This window comes from Phoca vitulina, unplaced genomic scaffold, assembly GCF_004348235.1.
Source record: "Phoca vitulina isolate PV1807 unplaced genomic scaffold, GSC_HSeal_1.0 scaffold37, whole genome shotgun sequence".
NCBI lineage: Eukaryota > Metazoa > Chordata > Mammalia > Carnivora > Phocidae > Phoca > Phoca vitulina.
The window spans coordinates 12,092,860-12,115,961 of record NW_022589740.1 but is presented as its reverse complement, the minus strand read 5'-3'; the positions used below and the strand labels follow the sequence as shown (position 1 = coordinate 12,115,961).

General features: G+C 36.5%; 1 protein-coding gene across 3 annotated transcripts in view; it reads left to right on the top strand.

Moving 5' to 3' along the window:
• Nucleotides 1–22,624, top strand: part of ABHD17B (abhydrolase domain containing 17B, depalmitoylase) — a 51,754-nt gene extending 29,130 nt beyond the window's left edge. For all 3 annotated transcript variants that reach the window (XM_032427463.1, XM_032427464.1, XM_032427465.1), the window contains 3 exons: nucleotides 11,506–11,975; nucleotides 16,190–16,369; nucleotides 19,078–22,624. In XM_032427463.1, the coding sequence (XP_032283354.1) occupies nucleotides 11,509–11,975; nucleotides 16,190–16,369; nucleotides 19,078–19,297 (867 nt within the window). In that variant the 5' untranslated portion in view covers nucleotides 11,506–11,508 and the 3' untranslated portion in view covers nucleotides 19,298–22,624. The remainder of the gene's footprint in view (nucleotides 1–11,505; nucleotides 11,976–16,189; nucleotides 16,370–19,077) is intronic.
• The last annotated feature ends 478 nt before the right edge of the window (nucleotides 22,625–23,102 follow it).

The following is a 23,102-nucleotide window of genomic DNA, read 5'->3' as shown; positions in this document are numbered from 1 at the left end:
AAACATTCTTCTAAAACCATATTGTGTAGGTAATCTCATTTAGTTCTGTGTCATCTGCAGTGTTCAATAAGAAGATCTATACAAATTGCCTGTACGTATCAGGAAGGAAGAGCTCCAACATTTAAAGCTAGTAAGCATAGGAAGTATAAAAACTCTTGTTCTGGATTGCCTGGGTTTGAAAGGTTCTAGTAGTTCAACACTGCCCAATAGAGCTTTCAGCAGTGATGGAAATGTTCATTCTACACTTTGCAATTTGGTAGGCACTACTTATATGTGCTACTGTGGCTGAGGAACTGAATATTTATTTTTAATTAACTAAAATTTAAGTAGCTATACGTAGTTAATGGTTCCTGTATTAGTGTAGTATTAAGAAACTGAGGGAAAACTTCAATATAGAAATAGTTACATTGACCTGTGTTAGGACTTCTGGTCCAAATTAGTTTGTTTGGCACAGCTTATAGGCGCTTCAACTTCACTTCTGATCTTCTGATCCTTACTGCGGAACTTTTTTTTTTTAAATTAAGAAATTAGGTTCATAACCAAATGCTAGAATTGAGACTTTTTTTTTTAACAAGACTTTTCCTTTTTATTTTTTTTTATTTAAATTCAGTTAACATATAGTGTATTATTTGTTTCGGGGGTACAGGTCTATGATTCATCAGTTCATATATAATACCCAGTGCTCCTTACAACACATACCTTCCCCAGTGTCCATCACTCCATTACCCCATCCCCTTACCCCCCTCCCCTCCAGCAACCCTCAGTTTGTTTCCTAAGATTAAGGGTTCCAGTGCTAGGATTGAGACTTTGGTAACTCTGGTAGATGCTTGTCATCTTCACCTCAACTATTTTTCTCTGTCCGTCCCCAACTCTTCACATCATTGGGAAAGGAATCTTATTTTGACAGTGCCGATAAATTTTTCCTAGTTGGGAAACTCCTCTAAACTTTCTAAACTCATAGTTATTAAGGCATCTGTTCAATTTACCAATAAAACCACGTTTCCTAGGGTGTTTTTGGGTGACTCATTGGCCCAGTTACTCTCTATTTCTAGAATCTTACTAGTATTTTTTTTTTTAAGATTTTATTTATTAGAGAGAGCAGGGGGAGGGGCAGAGGGAGAAGCAGACTCGCTGCTGAGCAGGGAGCCCACGTGGGGCTGGATCCCAGGACCCTGGGATCACCACCCCAGCAGAAGGCAGATGCTTAACGGAGCCACCCAGGCGCCCCAAGAATCTTACTAGTATAACTCTTACCTAAAAAAGTAACTGACGTGATTCCTTTTTAAAGAAAATAGTTCTGCCAAAATTTCTCTTTTCAGTTTAAAATATAAAAAATAGAGTACTTCAAAGAAATTTTTCCTTGGGGCGCCTGGGTGGCGCAGTTGGTTAAGCATCAACTCTTGGTTTCAGCTCAGGTCGTGATCTCAAGTCCCTCTTCGGGCTCCGTACTCAGTGCAGAATCGGCTTGGGTTTCTCTCTCCCTCTGCCCTTCACCCCCATGCATGTGTGTGCTCTCTCTCTCTAAAATAAATAAATCTTTAAAAATATTTTTTTTCTTAAGGTTTTAAGTGTCTCTTCCCATGTTAGCACAGCCCTTGTGGGGTGTCTTCAGAGTTGAGTTTTCTTAGCAGTGTCACCCCATCGAGTCCTGTGATCGCAGACGGTGAAGTGCCTTTGCTGCTGAGTGCTATATATATAATGGTCCGAGAGAAGAAGGAAATACAACCTACCCCCAAAAGAAAAAAGTTTTAACAAACTACATTTCTGCATAAGGCATATACAAATAAGGTAGAAAATGTGTTTAGAAAATATACTAAACACCTAGTTTCTAAATTACACTTATTTTGTTCATTGTGAGTACTTTGGATGCTGTCTTAACTGAAAAAGGAGCGTGCTGCTAAACTCCTTGAAAGATGAATGAATAAGGGGTAATCTCTAGGAGATGTTGCTGTTACTCTGAATCATTGAGACTTCCAGAAATCTGATTGCTAAATAGATGTGCCTTTAACTAATTGGAAGCAGTTGGAGGTTTTCTAAACGACATGATAAATCCTGACTTCCATAAAATAATATGTAATAGTACTTTCCCAGATTTATCCATGAATGTAGCCAAATTCAAGGTAATTCATTTTCAACTTTAGAATGTAGTTCTTAACCTGAAGCCTAGTATATATCAAAATTTAAGTGGTTTATTACATACCTACGCTCTAAATTGAGTAAGACTTTAAATCAGTATAGATCCTATTAAATGTATAGTTGTCAAAATATCACTCAAAATGAAGAGATTTAAGCATTTTAAAAATGTTTTCTCTAAAAAGACTTAAGTACTAGTAACATCTTGAACCCTAAAAGAATCAGTTGTCCTTTTTAGGTGGTGGTAATGTGCATCGATTTGCATTACCAAGAAACTATTACAAAGGAGATCAAAGGGAAATTTTTTTCACTAAACTGTTAATACGTCAGGAATTGACAGGAGTCATTTCAATAATTTCTTCTGTCAAAAGAGAGGAAGGAGATAGAGTAGGTCATTCTATTTGGAGACATTTTTTAACCTTAGTCTTCCTGTTTTGCTGAGAGGGGACTCAGATGTTCATCTTTTTTTCTTTGTCATTGAACAGGAAAAAGTTATCAGGAGAAGCAGGTTCTTAAATTATTAATTCATTACAATTTTAGGAAATTCCTCCTGCTATAAGTGAAGTAACTTTAAAAGTCTCCTGCCAAAAGGAAAACCTTAATTTTCACAATGGACCATCTGTTTAACATTCAGCTGACCTTTTATTTTGTGACTTGATTTTGAGAGAGGCAAGATTTCCTCCTCCCTAGAAGACTGTCCTCTTCAGTGCTTCATAACACACTGACTGATTTGGGTAACTAGCTATGTTTTTCCCACCTGTACCCCCCAGCCCCAAATTAAGCTCATAGGTTTTTATTATACTGCTTCTACTTTGCTCCCATACAAAAAAACCTAAGTAATTATCACAAAACATTTTCTTTTTAAAAATAGGATTTAGTAAACCTTTTTTCTTTTTTTGTGGGAGTCTTTCAGGTGCAGAGAATTGACTTAATCTTACTAATTTAGTAACTCGGGCGCCTGGGTGGCTCAGATGGTTAAGCATCTGCCTTCGGCTCAGGTCATGATCCCAGCGTCCTGGGATCGAGTTCCGCATCGGGCTCCCTGCTACTTGGGAGCCGGCTTCTCCCTCTGCCTCTCTCTCTCTCTCTCTCTCAATAAATAAAATCTTTAAAAAAAAAACACTAATTTACTAACTCATTCACCCAGAAAATATTAGAAACCCTATAATGTGTCAGGTGTTCTGCTTGGCTTACCCAGTGGTAAGCAACCAGACATTTTTTTTTTATTTTATTTTAAAGATTTGTTTATTTTAGGGGCACCTGGGTGGCTCAGTTGGTTGGGCATTTGCCTTCGGCTTGGGTCGTGATCCTGGGGTCCTGGGATTGAGCCCTGCATTGGGCTCCCTGCTCAGCGGGGAACCTACTTCTCCCTCCCTCTGCTGCTCCACCTGCTTGTGCTTTCTCTCTCTCTGTGTGTCAAATAAATTAAAATCTTTTTTTAAAAAAAGGTTTATTTATTTTAGAGAGAGGGAGGGAGAGAGAACAAGCGGGGGGGGGCAGAGGGAAAGGGACAGAGAGGATCTCAAGTGACTCCCTGCTGAGCAAAGACCCAGTATCCAACTCTTGGTTTCTCTTGGTTTCGCACAACTCTGAGATCATGACCTGAGCCAAAATCAAGAGTCGGACACTTACCTGAACCACCAGGCACCGCAACCAAATGGGATTTTTGCCCTGTGTCACTCATAGTCTAGTTTGTGATACATTGTCCTGATCAATCTATGAACATAAGCCCTACTCTTGTTTTATTTACTTTTTTTTTCTTAACTTCAACCTCTTTTCCTATTCCCCCCCTCTGCAAACATCCACTCAGATACACATGTCTTTAAATATATAACATTTATGTGTGGTTTTAATTTACATTAATGTAGTATAGATCTCAGTTTATTCCTTTTTCTCACCCAGTACTGTATTTTTAAGCTCTAGCCATCATACTCTGCATAATATTCCATTATCTGCGTCCAAAACATTTACTTACTCATTTCCTGGTGATGGAATCTATGTTGCTTCCTATACCCTGGTACAAATAATGCTGCAGTGATCAAGCACCCTTGTACACATTTCCTTAAGGATCTCTGCAAGTATTTCTTTCGAGTACTTACGCAAGTGGAATTCTGGGTCATAAGTAAACAGAATAGCTTATCAAGCAGTTCACAGAATGGTTCCTATTTTCCCCTGTTCTTACCAGTACTTCATATTACTAGTTTTCTAATTTTTATTTTTCTTATAGCTTTAAAGTGATATTTCTTGCATTTTTCTGATAGTTGGTGAGAGTAGCCTTTCTTAATATACTTGATAGCCTTTTTATCCTGTAAATTGCCTATTAATATCTTGTGCCCATATGTTCTTCTGAGTTACCTTTTTTTTCTTGTTTTTGTAGAAGTTCCTCATATTTAAGATACCAACTCTGATAATTTTGGATGAAAATCATTATTCCCAAAGCATTTTTCACTGAATAAAAATCTTTGAGTGAAGCTAAATCTACCAATATTTTCTCTCAGATTTTTTTTAAGTTATATTAGTTTTGCCTTTTAGATCTGTTAATTCACCTGGAGTTTGTGTTCTGCATACATACTGAGATGTAGGGCTCTAACTACTTTTGCCTGTATAAATATGTGAATTTTTCCAGCACATCCTGCTAAAGAATTCATCCTTTTTTACTGCTTTGAGAAACCAGCTTTGTCATAGGAGATTATCATTTATACATAGGTCTGTTTATAAGCGCTGTATTCTGTTACAACTAGGTCTGTTTGTTTCTTTGTCAGCACTAGTCTGTCTTTATTACTTTGGCTTTGTGTAGTCTCTCTTAATACCTGGGAGAGAAAACTCCCAGCTACTCTGCAAATACATACATACTTTAGGTCTTTCTTTGCAAAATTACCTTAGCTTTCCATAGACTTGTTTGCGGGGGTGGGGGGGTGTGAGGAAGGTAAGAAGCTTTTTTTTAAGTAATCTGTGTACCCAGTGTGGGGCTTGAATTTACAACCCTGATATCAGGAGTTCCATGTTCTACCAACTGAACCAGCTAGGCACCACAGTAAACAGCTTTATTAAGTTGTAATCAGGGGCACCTGGGTGTCTCAGTGTTTGGGCATCTGCCTTTGGCTCAGGTCATGATCCCAGGGTCCTAGACTTTACTGATTTTCCTTTTCTAGACTTTTCATATAAATGGAATCATACAATAAGTGATCTTTAGTGACTGCTGTTCACATGGTATAAGTTTTTCAAGATTCATCTACTTTATACCATGCATCAGTACTTTGGGTTTTTTTTTATGACTGAATGATGTTCCATTATGTGGATATACCACATTTTGTTTACCCATTCATCACTTGATGGACATTTGGATGGTGTCTACCTTCTGGCTATTATGAATTATGCCACTGTGAATATTCATGTACAAGTTTTTGTGTGGACATAGGTTTTCATTTTTCTTGTATATGTACATAGGAGTGGAATTGCTTGGTCAAATGTTAACACTCTGTGTTTAAACTTTTTAAGGAACTGTCAACTGTTTTCCAAAGTAATTGCTCCATTTTACTTCCCACCAACAGTGTATAAAGGTTCCAGTTTCTCCATATCCTTATCAATTTTGGTCTTACCTATCTTTTTTTTTTTTTTTTTTTTTAAAGATTTTATTTATTTATTTGAGAGAGAGAATGAGAGACAGAGAGCATGAGAGGGAGGAGGGTCAGAGGGAGAAGCAGACTCCCTGCCGAGCAGGGAGCCCGATGCGGGACTCGATCCTGGGACTCCAGGATCATGACCTGAGCCGAAGGCAGTCGCTTAACCAACTGAGCCACCCAGGCGCCCTTACCTATCTTTTTAATTATAGCCATCCTAGCAGGTATGAAGTGGTATTGTTGTGGTTTTCATTTGCATTTCCTTAATAATTAATGATGTTGAACATCTTTTCACATACTTGTTAGCCATTTGTAGCTCTTTGGAGAAATGTCAAATCTTTTGTCCATTTTTTTAATTGGGTTGGGTTTTTTGTTCTTTTATGTTACTCAAGAATTTAATTCATATCCTCAAACATACTTGGTTTATTGGGGTTTTTTATTTTAATTTTAAAAACTATGTCTGTCTGTCTTCTTTTTCATTTAGTATTTTGGTTTTTTGCTTATCTCTGTTCGTCAGTCTTCTGTGGGTCCTCTTTCCACAAAACAGTGGTTATGAGTTCAGGCTCCAGAGTCATTCTGCCACACATAACAGTTCTGTGTCACTTACCCAGCTGTGTGACCGTTGTTAAGTTACATAACTACTCTCTGCCTCTGTTTCCTCAAATGGAAAATGGGTGAATTGATAGTCCCTATTTCAGAAGGTTTTGAAAGGATTAAATGAGTTACCTAAGAGTCAGTTTTGGGATCTGTTGATACTGGTTTTTGTTCTCTATTTTGTTGATATCTGCCCTTAATTATTTCTTTGTGTTTGTACTCCTTGAGTTTAACACACTGACAAATAGTCAAAGCTGGACATTTATAATGAATAACTATAACTACTTAAGGTGTATCCTAGAATCTATAATTTTATGGTGGTTATATCTGACTCATTAATAGTCATATTTTTCTTCCATGTCTTAAGTTTACCAATATTAATACCATTCTGACCAAGGCAAGTAACCAGTGCCTGCACACAGCGCATTTTTCACTTAAATCCCTAACTCTTCTTCCAATTCTCTTTATATTCGTATTCCCCAAAGTTTTGATTTTGGATTGTTTGGGGATATACTTTCCTGCTTTTTTTTTCTCCATTGCTTGCTTTAAAACAAAACATTATTATTAACTATTCTTTATCATATTTGAGATATTCATAGAATTCTCTTGGATTTATTTTTGTCCTTGCTGGAGTTCCTCAAAGAGGGTCTCGGTTTTAGGGGCGCCTGGGTGGCTCAGTTGTTAAGCGTCTGCCTTCGGCTCAGGTCATGATCCCAGGGTCCTGGGATCGAGCCCCGCATTGGGCTCCCTGCTCATGGGAAGCCTGCTTCTCCCTCTCCCACTCCCCCTGCTTGTGTTCCCTCTCTTGCTGTGTCTCTCTCTGTCAAATAAATAAATAAAATCTTTAAAAAAAAAAAAAGAGGGTCTCGGTTTGGTAAGCCTTCTGAGTTTTAGTATGCCTGCAGCTAAATTTATTTTATCCCTATAATGTTATTTTATCTCTGTGTTGAAGGTTTTGGGTTTTTTTCTTTCTCACTTTAAAACTCTCTCTCCAGTATCTTCTTGTTTCTAGTGTTGGTTTTAAAAAGTCAGATGTTCATCTTGTTCTTGTTCCTTTGTAGGCAGTCATTCTTTCTAGAAACTTTCACATTTTTGTTTCTGGCAATCTTAATATTTACTATAATTTGTCTAGCCTTTGAGAATTTTCTTAAATACCTGTTTGGCACTCTGAGGAATTTCAGGCTGAATTTTTTCTTTAATTCTGAGAAATTCTTAGATTATTGATACTGGTATTTCTACTTCTATTTTCCTTAAATTTTCTTTTATGTTTTCTCTGTCTTCATCCCTTTCATCCTGAAAAATTCCCTGTTTTGGAATTCTTGGATCTTTCAGCTCACTAATACATTCTTCAGTTATTGATTCTTGTACCCAATCCATCAGGTTCTTTGTTTTAGATACTGATTTCTCTGTATCAGGGATTCCACTTGGATTTTTCTGTATGACATTTTTCCATTACATCTTTAAGTATTCTCTTTTTTAAAACTGGTTTATTGTAATTCACTTTTTTTTTTTTTTTTTTTTTAAGATTTTGTTTTTAAGGAGTACCTGGGTGGCTCAGTCTGTTAAGCATCTGCCTCTGGCTCAGGTCATGATCCCAGGGTCCTGGGATCAAGTCCCACATCCAGCTCCCTGCTGGGCAGGGAGCCTGCTTCTCCCTCTCTCTCTGCCGCTCCCCCTTCTTGTGCTCTCTCTCTCTCTCTCTCTCTCTCTGACAAATAAATAAAATCTAAAAAAAAAACAGTAAAAAGATTTTGTTTTTAAGTAATCATCTCTACCCCCAGTGTGAGGCTTGAATTTACAAACCTGAGATCAAGAGTCACATGCTACACTGACTAAGCCAGCCTGTAGCCTCTATTTTAAATCCTTGTTTTGTCTGGTCCAAAAATTCTGCTCTAAATTAAATAATTTATCTGTCTTTTGCTGTTGTGTACTTTCAGATGTTTATCATTTTCCCCCTACAATTATTCACTGCCTTGTCTCTTCAAGATTTTGTTAGCCAAGAAATAACTGATAAATGATATATTTTTATTCAGATGAATTTTATATAAAACAAATGGGACTTAAAATTACCCAAATTTAACAAGATATTTCAATGTTTTTTTAAATTTCAAGAATAAATTTTTTTCCTCAATAACTTGTTTAGCTCTCATGTTACTAAAACTTAGGTTTATTTATGTATACTTTTTTTTTAAGCAAGTCTAGGTTGCTGTCCTGTACCATATGCCTCTTATTAGAAAAGTGATAATTTGCAGGTTTTTATTATTAAATGGACACCAGTTATCTGGTTTAGGGCTGTGGAGGTGGGAATAATTTCTTCCACTGACATTAAGAAGGCCAGGTTGTTGGGCGCGTGGGTGGCTCAGTCCTTAAGCATCTGCCCCTCGTCTCATGTGTACACGTGCACTCTCTCTCAAATAAAATCTTAAAAAAAAAAAAAAAGGTCAGGTTGTCCTTTCATTAGACTAGATCCTGGCACTGTACCTTTTCTCCTTCTGCTTCTCTCCTTTGGTGTTCATCCCCAGAAGCAACTGTGCAGTTTTACATATATTCAGTCAGCCAGATTTATTTTTAAATTATGTTATTATCATATGTAAAAGTCTTCATGTTCAAGAGATAAATTATAGGAACATAAAGCTACGTACAGCTTACTTATTATCAACAAGCTTTTTTTTTTTTTTTTTTTTTTTAAGATTTTATTTATTTGAGAGCGAGAAGGAGAGAGAGAGAGAGCATGAGACGGGGGAAGGCAGAGGGAGAAGCAGGCTCCCCACTGAACAAGGAGCCCGATGCGGGACTCGATCCCGGGACTCCAGGATCATGACCTGAGCCGAAGGCAGTCGCTCAACCAACTGAGCCACCCAGACAAGCTTTTATTTATTTATTTTTTTAAAGATTTTTATTTATGGAGAGAGAGGAGGGTCAGAGAGAGAAGCAGACCCCCTGCTGAGCAGGGAGCCCGATGCGGGACTCGATCCTGGGACTCCAGGATCAAGACCTGAGCCGAGGGCAGTCGCTTAACCAACTGAGCCACCCAGGCGCCCCCAACCAAGCTTTTAATAGACTCTCGAGGGTCAGCAGTTGCTGGTTGTAAGGTAATTGGAAGCAAGAAATAGCTGTAGACAGATTATTAAACAGATAGCATTGATAATATTGTGCCTTATAACTCATCTTTTTTTTCTAGGTCATCTCCTTCCCTTAAACTAACCCTTAGAACTTTCTTTCCTGCCATCCTCTTCGCCAGGTCCTATATCCTCATGACCAGGATAATAAATCTGTAGCCAAATCCTGTAGTAGACATCACTAATTTATGACATGTTCTTTGCCTGCCAAGCCTTGTGTATGCCTTTAGAATCCTTCTCAGTACAGTATTTCACAGAGCCAATTAGAGCTACCACTAAAGATGACACCTCATTGTCTTTTCTGTTTTATCAGTCTCTCTTTCCAACTAGACTATGACATTAACTTACTCATGCTATATTTTTTTGAAGGTTGAAAAGGAATAAAGGTAGAATAGCAAGCAAAGGCGTTTCCTAATATCCAAGAGACACTTTCTTCCCTTCTCTTACTCTTGTAAAGCCTTTTATATCACTCCTATGTTTGTTTCTCTAGCTGTGTGTGTTTTTCCTTCTTTCTACCTAATTAGTTTACACTGGGAAATTAGTACATGTCTGTTGAACACATGGACTAGATTTTGGGAAATCAATACATTTGTATTGAGCGTATGAACAAGATTTTGATTCTGTAGTGAGTGAAAAGGACATTTCTTTCCACATAATCTCACTTCTTTAGTCTCCTGAGGTGATTTCTTCTCATATATAATTACATTTGGTATAATGATATGATATATATTTTTTTCCATCCTCCTGTTTAGATTTTTTTTGTAGAAAATCAGGTGCCACCAAATCTCTAGCAGGTGTTTGTTTTGAATGCCTTCTTCCTGGAACTAAGCAGTCGTCACTTACTGCTAAAAAGAGATAGGAATTTGAGAAAGGACAAGATAAAAGGAAATGCTAGTAGGGCAAACAAGTATTACTCTCTTTTTGTTTCTGACTTAATATCAACTAAGTACTTTAAAAATATTAATGAAAAAGACAAGAGAGAGTAGGCCATCCTTAAGTGTGCCATCTGTATGGCCATTGCCGTAGTATATGTCCCAACTACATCATTGTGTTTGTTCTTCACAACCAGACATTGACTTCATCTGCTTAGGAAGACAATGAGGGTCGAAAAGGTAAACAATTTGCCCAAGGGAAACAGCCAGTAAGGGGTAGAGTTGGGATTCCACCCCAGCTATCTCTGACTTCAAACCTTATACACACTCCTTCCCTTGTAACCATATAGGAAATTTTAGCAGATTTTTATACTTTTTTTGTATCTTTCATATTGTAGCCTTTTTAATTTGGGCAATAATTATATATAGACATATATTTTAATGTTTTATAGGTTATTTGAGCCACTGGCTAAAATGATAGGCTTCCGAGACAAATAGTTTTCTGAGCCTTTGAGGCAGTGTAGCCCAGGGATGTAGGACAGTGGTTGAGCCTCTTGTCAAATCCTGTCTCCACTGCTGCCCCACGCTGTGCAAGTTTCTGGTCTCAGATCCACCAGGGTTGTTTTGAGGATTAAATGTGGTAATACACATAGAATACCTAGCACAATGCCTGACAAATAGCAAGCACTTCATTCATGAAAATGAACAATGTGTATGGTATCGTTATATATTTACTGTATCGTGTTAAATACCTACCTTTCCATGAGATTCTGAGAATTTTCACTGACTTAACCCAGAAATTACACACTACTCTAAAGATATTTCATACCTCTTATGCTGTTATCTATGGAGCAATAACAGATACTACCTCTACTCTTCATGTTAGTTTTCATATGTTGGTTAAATATTACATAATCACTACTATTTGAAACATCCTGTAATAGTTGAGTATCTCCTGGTCAGGAATATTTGCCTCACCAGAGGATTTAAATTATATCTAGAATGATGTGAAAAACCTGTTTAGGCAAAGGATACTTGAAATAATAGCAGTCGACACTGAGCAGCAGTAGAATTTACCAGTGCCTTTGTTTTTAACCTTCTATTGTATGAAAATACAGAATCCATATTCAATAATTAAAACGTTTGCTATCTCCTTTTCTTTTTCAGAAGATGAATAATCTTTCATTTAGTGAGCTATGTTGCCTCTTCTGCTGTCCGCCTTGCCCTGGGAAAATTGCTTCAAAATTAGCATTTTTGCCACCTGATCCTACTTACACCTTGATGTGTGATGAAAGTGGAAGCCGCTGGACTTTACATCTGTCAGAACGAGCAGACTGGCAATATTCTTCTAGAGAAAAAGATGCTATTGAGTGTTTCATGACTAGAACCAGTAAAGGCAACAGAATTGCCTGCATGTTTGTGCGTTGTTCACCCAATGCCAAATATACTTTACTCTTCTCACATGGAAATGCTGTTGATCTTGGTCAGATGAGCAGCTTTTACATAGGACTGGGATCACGGATTAATTGTAATATATTCTCATATGATTATTCTGGATATGGCGCAAGTTCCGGGAAACCAACAGAGAAGAACCTCTATGCAGATATCGAAGCTGCTTGGCTTGCTCTTAGAACAAGGTAAATCATGATTGGGAATTATTTTGCACATCTATTATGATGGTTGACTAAAATTGTCTTATATAACAAAAGGAAGTAGTTTTTATAACATGTTTTGAAGTACTTAATAGACATTATATTTACCAATATAGACCTATTAAGACTTAAGCTCTTAGAGTGTAATTTTAAATTTTTAAAAGTAGCCTAGTTTTTTTTTCAAGTGATTTTATTTATTTATTTATTTATTTATTTATTTATTAAGATTTTATAAGCATCTGCCTTCAGCTCAGGTCATGATCCCAGGGTCCTGGGATCGAGCCCCGCATCTGGGCTCCCTGCTCGGCAGGAAGCCTGCTTGTGTGCCCTCTCTCGCTGTGTCTCTCTCTGTCAAAATAAATAAATAAAATCTTTAAAAAAAAAAAGATTTTATTTATTTTGACAGAGCACAAGCAGGGAGAGAGCGAGAAGCAGGCCTCCTGTGAACAGGGAGCCAGATGTGCGGCTCGATCCCAGGACCCTGGGATAGTGACCTGAGCCAAAGGCAGACGCTTAACTGACTGAGCCACCCAAGCACCCCAAAAATAGCATAGTTTTTAAGACAGATCTCATTTGTGTCTATTAGTGCATGTGTGTGATTTTCTTTAAAATTTAAGCCGATGACAAATACTTGGTTTTATAAACGTGTGGAGTGTGATGTTGCAACTTTGAATAAACAAGGGATGAGAGATAACCATGACTTAGCTAATGATTTACTTAATCTATCATTAAGAGTATAAGAGGCTGGATTGTTTTTGTTAAAATCATAAGCCAGGGTTTGCATTATTTTATGTAATCTCTTAGAAGTATGACTTACAGATATTTTATTGGAACTATTTTTAAAGCATTCTATAAAAGTGAGATTTTTTACTTTGCATTCTGGACTAATAAAATTTGGAGAGATGATCTCACACACAAAAAAAGGTAATTTTATGATAAATCATTTAAGCAAATTCTCTTACCATGTCAGTTATTCTTTGGTTATAACAGTATATTTTTGAGAACTAGAAATTGCTTTAATCTTTACTACTCACCAATATTGAAAAATATTTCAGTTTTGTAGATTTCAGGGTTTTTTTCATCAGATGGTTCATGTACAATAAAGATAGCTTAGTTCAAGTTATTCCTCCTATTGTCCACTGATAAGCTGCCTGATTTCCAAAGTATTTTAGACTAAAGTTTAAAGGACTTAAAAATTTTATCATTTCTAATTTAATGTTTAAATATTAATGGTTTCAGGGGCGCCTGGGTGACTCAGATGGTTAAGCGTCTGCCTTCAGCTCAGGTCATGATCTCAGGGTCCTGGGATCGAGTTCCGCATCAGGCTCCTTGCTTAACAGGGAGCCTGCTTCTCCCTCTTCCTGCCACTCCCCCTGCTTGTACTCTCCCTCTCTCTCTCTCTGGCAAATAAATAAATAAAATCTTTTAAATAAATAAATAAATATTGATGGTTTCAGTTAGAACCTCCACAATTTTGTTAATAGGCATAACCTTTTCTGGAAAATACTTTTAAAAGTATTTACTTCTATAAGATATATAATAAAACTATATTCTCATTACAAAGTTTCATATAAAGGGGATTCTTAAATCACTTGAAATGATATGAAAACATACCTGATGAGTTAAAAAAAAATGGTAAGTATTATAAGAAATAGGTAACAAGTTGTGGGGAGGCAGGGAATGGTAAAAATTTGTAAACTTAAAAACTGCCTTAAATGACCAGAGTCAAAATCTGCTTCAGGTATAATGGTATCAGTCCCCTCAGTCCTACAAACAAAAATAAATAAATGAGTTCCCACTTTCCGGACTCAGCCAATTGAATATAGTATAGCACCTGTCAGGAAAATATGATAATAAATACTTTTAATGACATTTATTGAGATACAACTCACTCTTTTAAAGTATAACTTCAGTGGATTGGAACAGTTTTTAAGGATGCTAAGTAATAGCAGATAGCCTTCATTATTAATGCTTCTCATAACATGAAAAGATAACTTTATTCAGCCAGAACATACTAGTATCCAATTCAGTGTTCGAAGTTTATGTTAAAAAAAAAAATCCACTCTTGTAGGTGGTTAACTTTTTCCTTTTTTTTTTTTTTTTTTTTTTAATTTTTATTTATTTGACAGAGAGAGACACAGCGAGAGAGGGAACACAAACAGGGGGAGTGGGAGAGGGAGAAGCAGGCTTCCTGCTGAGCAGGGAGCCTGATGCAGGACTCAATCCCAGGACCCCGAGATCATGACCCGAGCCGAAGGCAGTCACTTAATGACTGAGTCACCCAGGCGCCCGGTTAACTTTTTCCTAGTTTTCCTCTTGTCTGATGTCAATTTGAAGGAAACTTTATAAAATAATTTCTAGTCTTGACTTAATTCATCTTTTTAAACAAAGTTGATGGCCACACATACTTGATGAATGAGGAACAAGGGCAGAATAGATGAATTTCAAAATAATACAACAGTCTTTGAGCTCATTATCTGTGTGCTATAATGAAAAAGTCACTGGACTGGGAGTCAGGGTACCTGGGTTCTAATTATAGGTCTGCCACTGACTTACTCTGACTTTGAACATCTGCTTCATAAGCAGCTGAACTAGATTAGGTGGTCTTTAAAGTCCTTTCTAAGTTGTACTATTCTGAAATTCTGTTACTGCTTTGAGTTCTCTGATGCTAAATTGGCATCTGCTTCTACTCTGGAGCCATTGCTAACATTAGCCTAAAACCCATAGTCGCCACCAACAGTGCTGCTATTCAGCTAACAGCAACCATACAGCCTCAAGAGTTAATGGTGATGCTGCAGATGTTCATTTTTGTAACTTCTTCACTCCTATGAAGAATTAGTCAGGTCTTTGTAAAGAAAAAGACTTTTCTCAGTTTACTTATATTTAGAGTTAGTCTGGAGTAGATGGAACCCAACCTCTGGGGCCTATCTAAATGCTTACGTATGAATGATTGGAAGAAATTAGGGGGAAGTGTGTCATTACCTGGGCAGTTCAAAGAGCCCTGGGCCCCTGGAAAGGGCCAGAGGGAGCACATGGGGTTTGTCTTGCAATTTTTTCATGTTTAGATACTTGGAAAGCTCCATTACCTTTTCAAAAGACCGGATGCTGTTGTGCAAATGGCTGTTAGCATCCAGAAGTGACTGCTCTCAGACTTCTAAAGTGGAAAAGCGTATTTGATCTCACTCTAACCCTTAACCCCACATTCGTTAGCTCCTACAGCACTTCATTTCTACTTGCAGTAGTTTACAGTTGGGACAGTTATACCATAGACAAGTAACAATGCTTGGAACATAGATTATATCTGATATATTTGAGGCAGTGAGTTGACATATTTAAATCTGCAGCATTTTTAAGGGTTAGGTAAAGGCAGTACTCGAGATTTTAGCATGAAGTTTGTTCATAATTAACTGAATCATAAGGCATTTGAAATTCTCTTCAATATGTTTATCTTCCCAATCACTAGTCCATAGTAAAGGCAACTTTCAAGAAAAATAGTAATTTGCTTTCAGCTAAAATACATATATTGTTTTATTCATTCCGTACAGTAACCATATGTAGCACTTTTCATCACTATGACCAACTTCAAAAAATAAAATGAGCCACTTTTGATGTCTAGACAACGAACTTTTGTTATTTTGAATGGAAAATAAGACAGTTAATGTCTATTAAACATCAATCTATTAAAAATAATTGGAAAAAACTGATGTACTATGTTCAGGATTTAGCCAACAGTATGCTACATTGAATTGCATAAATGATTTAATGAATTCATTTAAGTTTGAAGTTTTAAAAGACCTCAGCATTTATTTTTCCAAAAGATGAAACAGATGAAATAAGCTAAGAATATAGATTTTATTGTAGCATTAAATATGATAATGATGGCTATGAAATATATTTTAAGTATAAAGTTGACATTGTCTCATTCTAAGTCATTCTTTATAAGATTAAGTCCTTAGAAAATGACTGACTATAGGGCGCCTGGGTGGCTCAGTCGGTTAAGCATCTGCCTTTGGCTCAGCTCCTGATCCCAGGGTCCTGCTCGGCGGGGAGCCTGCTTCTCCCTCTGCCCCTCACCCCTCTCGTGCTCTCTCACTCTCCCTCTCTCAAATAAATGAATAAAATCTTTAAAAAAAAAAATGATTGAATATTTCATATCAGTCCAATTCTCCACTTTTTTTTTTAATTTCTGAACTTTGTAGATATGGCATTCGCCCTGAAAATGTGATTATATATGGCCAAAGTATAGGGACAGTACCATCTGTGGATCTTGCTGCTCGGTATGAGAGTGCTGCTGTTATTCTTCATTCTCCTTTGACTTCGGGAATGCGTGTTGCTTTTCCTGATACCAAGAAGACCTACTGTTTTGATGCATTCCCAAAGTAAGTATCAATATTCAAAATCGTTTAATTCAAAGAAATTTTTAAGGGCATTTTTTTTCATCACTTAAGGTATTCATAATACAATTGATTCAGCCATGAACTTCTATTGTATATGTATTATAGAAATTGTGAAAAATTAATTTTTGAAAAGGGTAGTGGCAGGGAAAAGGGAGGCTGAAATATTTGAATAGTAGTAATCCTGATGAAAAGAGCTGAGGGCCTTATACCCTAGAGAGTGGCACTAACTAGTAGTAGTAGAGATAAGAGAATGAATTTGAGAAATGAAATTGATAGAACCGAGTGTCAAAGTGAATAGAGGATGCTAAACAAAAGAACTTGAATGTAATTCCTAGGGTTCTGACTTGAGCTGCTAATGAATAATGGTACCATTCAGTGAGATAGAATATTGGAGGAGAGGAAGAGTAAAAGAGAAAATGAGACATGTGCATGAATATTAGTGAATGGCATCTGATGATAGCTGATTTACAAAAGAAGTGAATTGCAAAAAAGTTCTGTCTTAAATTAACTTGAATGTATTGCCACCACAAAATCTGCAAACACAGTTTTATTCAAATTTGAAAGGAGGACTACTTCTCAAGACAAGATGAAAGTTCCTCTAGCTCCTCTTCATAATTGGAAAAAACTGATGGCCCATTTATCTCAAAAGGAGAAGGCAAGCAGTGAGAAGCTGGCAAATTTCATTCTTATTTCTTTTCCCCAATTGGCAGCCATACTAAGAATTTTTTGTGAATGATAGGTGGGCCAAAGGCCAGAGTCATCACTTGCTTTTTTATAAAAACAACAAGGGTCATTTCAAAAGCAAATTTTTTCATCATTAACCAGTAAGGCGTCACTTTTGTAGGGAAGCTAATGGTGGGAATATATGAGCAGGCTGTGGGAGGTTTTTTGTTTTTACATTAATTTGGGGTTTGTTTTATGTTTTAGATAATGGTATATTGGAAGGTATGTGCATTATACTGCTTCTAATGGAAAACTAAGAATGATGGAGTATTTGGGGAAATGGGGTAATGTTTTTGCCCCCTGTATCTCTGTCCAGCTCCCTCTTTCATTTCTGCTACGCCAACAAAGAGAGCAGCACTTAACTTCAAATTGTTTGAAAAAGAACATAAATCTATTTTTATTTGTTATAATTCCTTTACTACCGAACATTTTTTTTTATTATGTTAGTCACCATACAGTACATCATTAGTTTTTGATGTAGTGTTCCATGATTCATTGTTTGCGTATAACACCCAGTGCTCCATGTAATACATGCCCTCCTTAATACTCATCACCGGGCTATCCCATCCCCCCACCCCTTCCCCTCTAAAACCCTCAGTTTGTTTCTCGGGAGTCCATAGACTGTTGAACATTTGATAGCAAATAATATACCCCAAGCATTTTTCCTTACCAAGTGTAGCCTTGAATTATTCCATTGATTTCCTTTTTCACGATTGTATCCTCATTTTATAATGCCTTCTTTCTCTCTGGAAAGATTTATTTTTTTTTTTTAAGCGTTAAAATTCGTTTATAAGATCTCTTTGTATAGTTTATGTCTCCTTCAAGTTGCCTTTTTAAAATTGTTTTGATCTGTCTGATACTTAAAGTGATCTCTGATGTCTGATAATTCTTGGTTGTCTCTTCATATGTAAAAGTGAGAAACTAAATTGCTGATCTGAAGCAGGTGGTTAAGTCTTGTTGAGTGTGAGCTTCACTATACAGTGATCTGGCCAAACAGTTACTTGGGGATCCTATCCTGTGTCATTATTTCTGTATCTTTCCTCTTAAGGTGTATATAGTCTCCAGCAAGGAGTCTTTCTAAAAGTCCTCCCTGGAGGATTGAAGGCCTGGCTGCCAGCATTCTGGGAACTCAGTACAGAAAATGGGTTCATAGCAGCAGTATGTGTGTTTACACATATGTGTGTTTACCTCTTGCCTTAAACTGTGCCTCGCAATTCCCTGGTCCATAAAACCTTCAGTTTGGGGTAGAGTGCAGCTACCAATCTACAAAAAGAAGGGGAAAGAACCTAAAGGAGAGGGACTTACTTCTTAAACAGACTTTGAACAAATTCTATAGACTCCTCTATCACCTGCCTTCATCCCCATGTCAATTCCTAGCCTCCTGGGGTATCCCATGGTATAAATTGGATAGTTTCTTCACTTTACCTTCTATCCCCTTAAAATTGGCTTTTCCCTACACTTTCAATCTCTTATCCCACACATTTATCTGCTTTCCAGCTCCAAAATTTTATGTTTTATTGCATTCTTCCTATTTTTGTGAGTTGATACCCCAAAACAAAAACAAAAAACATTTTGCTGTCATTTTAGTAGATTAAGGGAGACAAAAATGAGTGCAGAGAGGTATAAAGTTAGCACATACTTGAATACTCCTTAGTTTCCTTGTCTCCTTCCAACCTACGTTTCTCTGTGCTAAACATTGTAGAAAGGTGCAATAGGTTGACAGTAACGAATGATTCCCTCGAAACAGAAGAGCATGAAGTTAGCTTCCTCAGGGAATCTTAAAATAAGGACTATGTAAAGTGACTTTTAAATCTTATTTGAAATCCAAGAGGTATCCGTTTCTTCTGAGTTGATTCAAAGACCATTCTGATATTTGAATGATCTTCGGGATATCGCAAGAAAATTTGTTTTACATTCCTTTTCATAGCTAATTCATTGACTTTCTACACCCTTCTCTTTTCTTACAGCATTGACAAAATCTCTAAGATAACCTCCCCAGTATTAATAATTCATGGGACTGAAGATGAAGTCATTGACTTTTCACATGGCCTCGCACTGTTTGAGCGTTGCCAGAGACCTGTGGAGCCCCTGTGGGTTGAAGGGGCAGGTCACAATGATGTGGAGCTTTACGGACAGTACCTTGAAAGGTTGAAACAGTTTGTGTCACAGGAACTGGTAAATCTGTAAAATACTCTGTAAATTTGCAGACTGGGTTTTCTTTTCTTGCTGAACTGCACTCTTTGGTAAATAACATAAAACCTGAAGGTTTTGTTTGCAAATCATGTCAGTTGCCTTCATAAATGTACAGGTAATGATTTGTTAACAGACTTAATGAAGGTTTTTATTACCAGAACTAGAAACTGGAAATAACAGTATCATGCAGTCAGGCTGTGTAATTTATATTTTTTCTGTGAATTTTTTTTTAAACATCAAAATGAGTACTGTATGAAATTTTAATTCTATAAAATCAAATGCTGTAAAAGTATTGCCAAATGCTTTTGCATATCAAACAAATTTATAGATATTTTTAAAACATCTCAATGTACTAAATCTTATCCAGGTATACAAATGTAATATTCTTTCAATAAAAAGCTGTATATCTAAAGCAATTCAAGTACTCAGAATAAACTGTATGAAAATGTGCAAGTTCACTAGAGATGACCTAAACCCTGTTGTACAGGGATTGAGGTTTAAACAGTTATTTTATTGTAAAATACATTGAATTTTCTGTATTCCCTGGTTATCATACATTTTCTCCTTTAAAAAAAAATGATGTAAGTCTTAATTTTTATGCCATCTATTAATTTACCAACTAGTTACCTGTAAATGAGAAGTCATGATAGCACTGAATTTTAACTAGTTCTGACTTATAGGTTTGGTACTGTGAGGCAACTACTTAAAATTCTCATTTTTGTTATTTAAAAAGGCATTTAGAGCTTCAAGAATGATTTTGTATGCAATGTTGTTTTAAATTTTGACTAATCTCATAGAATCACAGTACTCTTCATTATAAGAAAACCTGAGAGTCCGTTAGATGTTCTTCAAGACCACAAACAGGCTGGCTACTTGGTCGTTTTTCACCTTGGCTGTTTTTAATAGGATCTGTTGTTTTAGATTACTATCTGAAAATTTCATGGATTCACTCGTGGATACAGGAGATAAGAGAACATTTAATTCATAACTTTTATATTAACCAATGTAGTAAAAAACAAAGCTCACACACAAAAACTAAGTTGCCTTTCCTTGATTGAATCCTGCCTGAATAAAACAATGAAAGTAAAATAAAAATAAAATTAACGGTATGTAGTCTAATTTGTACATGAATGAATATTGAAATAATACACACTGTGGATATATTTTAAGGCCTTATGTAGTTTTAATTGTTCTGCTTGTTCTGTGGTTATGTCTAAGACTATAGTATATGATTATCTTCAAAGTATATCAAGTATTGTGAATGCTTTGGTTCAGATGTGTCAAATTAACAGTAAAACAACAAATACACCACCCAGCTGTGCTTGTTTGCCTTCTTCCATGCTTCCCATCCCTTACCATAAAGACTGAAAACATTTACCATTCATCTTTGTAGAACATAGTTGTGTAGTTTTCTCAATTTTATCATCACTTCTTTTTTTGAAGAGGTTTCTTCCTTATCAAGATTGTTGTGGAGCCTGTACAATTCCTTTTTTTATACGACCCACACCCCAGAGTTCAGCTACGTGTTTTCTTTGATTACCTGTTAAATTTAAAATATTGATCATACTAATTCAGTATTCATTCGTTCAACAAATATTTATTGAAATAATGTCTAAATCATGTAATACCCTATGCCAGATAAAGGTGGACATCGACCATGTCCCATAGACTTCACAGTGTAACCAAGGAGACAGATACCTTATTGCACAAGTATTACTATTTGAGTAAGGGCTGAGGGAGATTTGTAGCTTATTGTAACAGGTAAATTGTACTTCATGGAGGGGAACATGGGGAGAAGGGCAAGGAAGAGTTGCACAAAGAAGTGATATTTGATAGGAACTTTGAAGGATGACTAAACCTGATGGCCAAGGGAAATCATTGCTGGCTGAAGGGAACAGTATGTGGAAGCCTAGAGGAAGGACAGTGCATTTGAAGTGTAAAAAGCCTGGCCAGAGGTCAAAGGGAACAGATGACATAAAGATGAGGCTGGCAAATTCGTTAGGGGCACAATCCTACATGGTGTCATGGACCCTGATTATTATCCTCGATACAATAGAAAGCCATGGATAGGAATATGATACTGCATTTATCAAAAGTTTATAGATTTAAAAAACGATATTTTTAGTTTGCTAGAAATAACATGTGAGCCGGTTGCAATGGGCTATAATTTTAGGGTGTGGAAAAATTCATCATGGGGCAATAATCTCATACAAAGGATGAGTCAGACCACATCTGTAAATATTAATTTCATTTCAGGATGCAATAAAAGGATATTCACAAATTAGAATAAATCCTGGAATGTTTTACCAAGTTGGAAAGAGTCCCACGAACTAAAACCAAAAGAGCAACTGGAGAATTATGTACCTAAGGAATGATATTTGAGAGGCATGTACAATTTATTCTTTTTGACTCAGTACAACTAGGTGAAAGTTCCAAAATGGCAGGTTGGAGTTCAGTGTAAGAAAGAACCAACTGATTATTTGTCCATGACAGAAAGGGATTGCCTCCTAATGTTCAAAGAGGATCTTATCACTGGGGAGAAGCGGAATGACATCTGCCACAGTGCTGCAGAAGAAATTCCAGATGTAAATGTGAAATTGAACTAGATGGACCATGTAATGTCCCCTTTAAGATTTTATAATCTATTCAGATTTCTCCTACCTTTTCAGAGCATTGCCTGCCCTGTGGCATCCAGAAGACAGCATCATGTAGAAGAATTGGCAAGCAGATCTGGGTTCTCTTCTCACTTGACATCAATTAGCTCTGTGGCCTTGCCAAGTCACTTCTCTGGACCAGTTTCCTCATTAGAAAAGAAGAGATGGAACTGATTGATTGATATAATACCTTATGTTTCTAATGTAATGAAAATCTCAACCCAATTAATCTGTAAAGACTCCTAACAATTTTTAACCTGGGCTAGAGTAGCCTCAGATAACTTATTTTGATAGTTGTCTTTTGTGCATACCAACATGGTGGAATTTGGATGGTAACCCTAACCCTGGGGAAATGTTTGACAGTGTACATAACTCCTGCCATATCTTCAAGTACATAAAGCAGAAAAAGAACTTTAATATATTGGTTTATAATCTATACACTTTTCCAGACTTCTAACTTACTGAAATTTATCACTTCTGTATCCTACGTAAGAATGTATTGCAGTAGTTTTTCTTGGTGATTTCTATAAATGTTAGGTATTGCTCACTTTAAGAAAGCTTGAAAAATGAAAATAAATTTTTAAAATTGTAAACTGACATCAACTGTCCTATAAATAGAATGTTCTTAGTGCATTTAGACATTTTTTTTTTAAGATTTTATTTATTTATATGACAGAGACAGGGAACACAAGCAGGGGGAGTGGGAGAGGAAGAAGCAGACTCCCCGCTGAGCAGGGAGCCTGATGTTGGGCTCAATCCCAGGACCCTGGGATCATGACCTGAGCCAAAGGCAGAGGCTTAACGACTGAGCCACCCAGGCTCCCCAACATTTAGACATTCTATATGACAAAAATTTTTTTCAAAACAGGTATTATGGAAAGCCAGACAAACTCCTAAATCTTAAAAACTTTAGATGTGAAATAGCTTAATCCCTTCATTTTACAGATGAGGAAAAAAACCCAAAGAAAAGTAACTTTGCCAGGATCCACAATATGATTGTCATTAGTTGTACTTAATATCTTCTCTTCATCAAATTTATCTGGACTAGTACACCAATGATCCTTTTGAATTATAATACAACATAAACTTATTTGCTCTCCAATATTAATCATGATTTTATTTTTTTAAATGGCTCTTAGATTTCT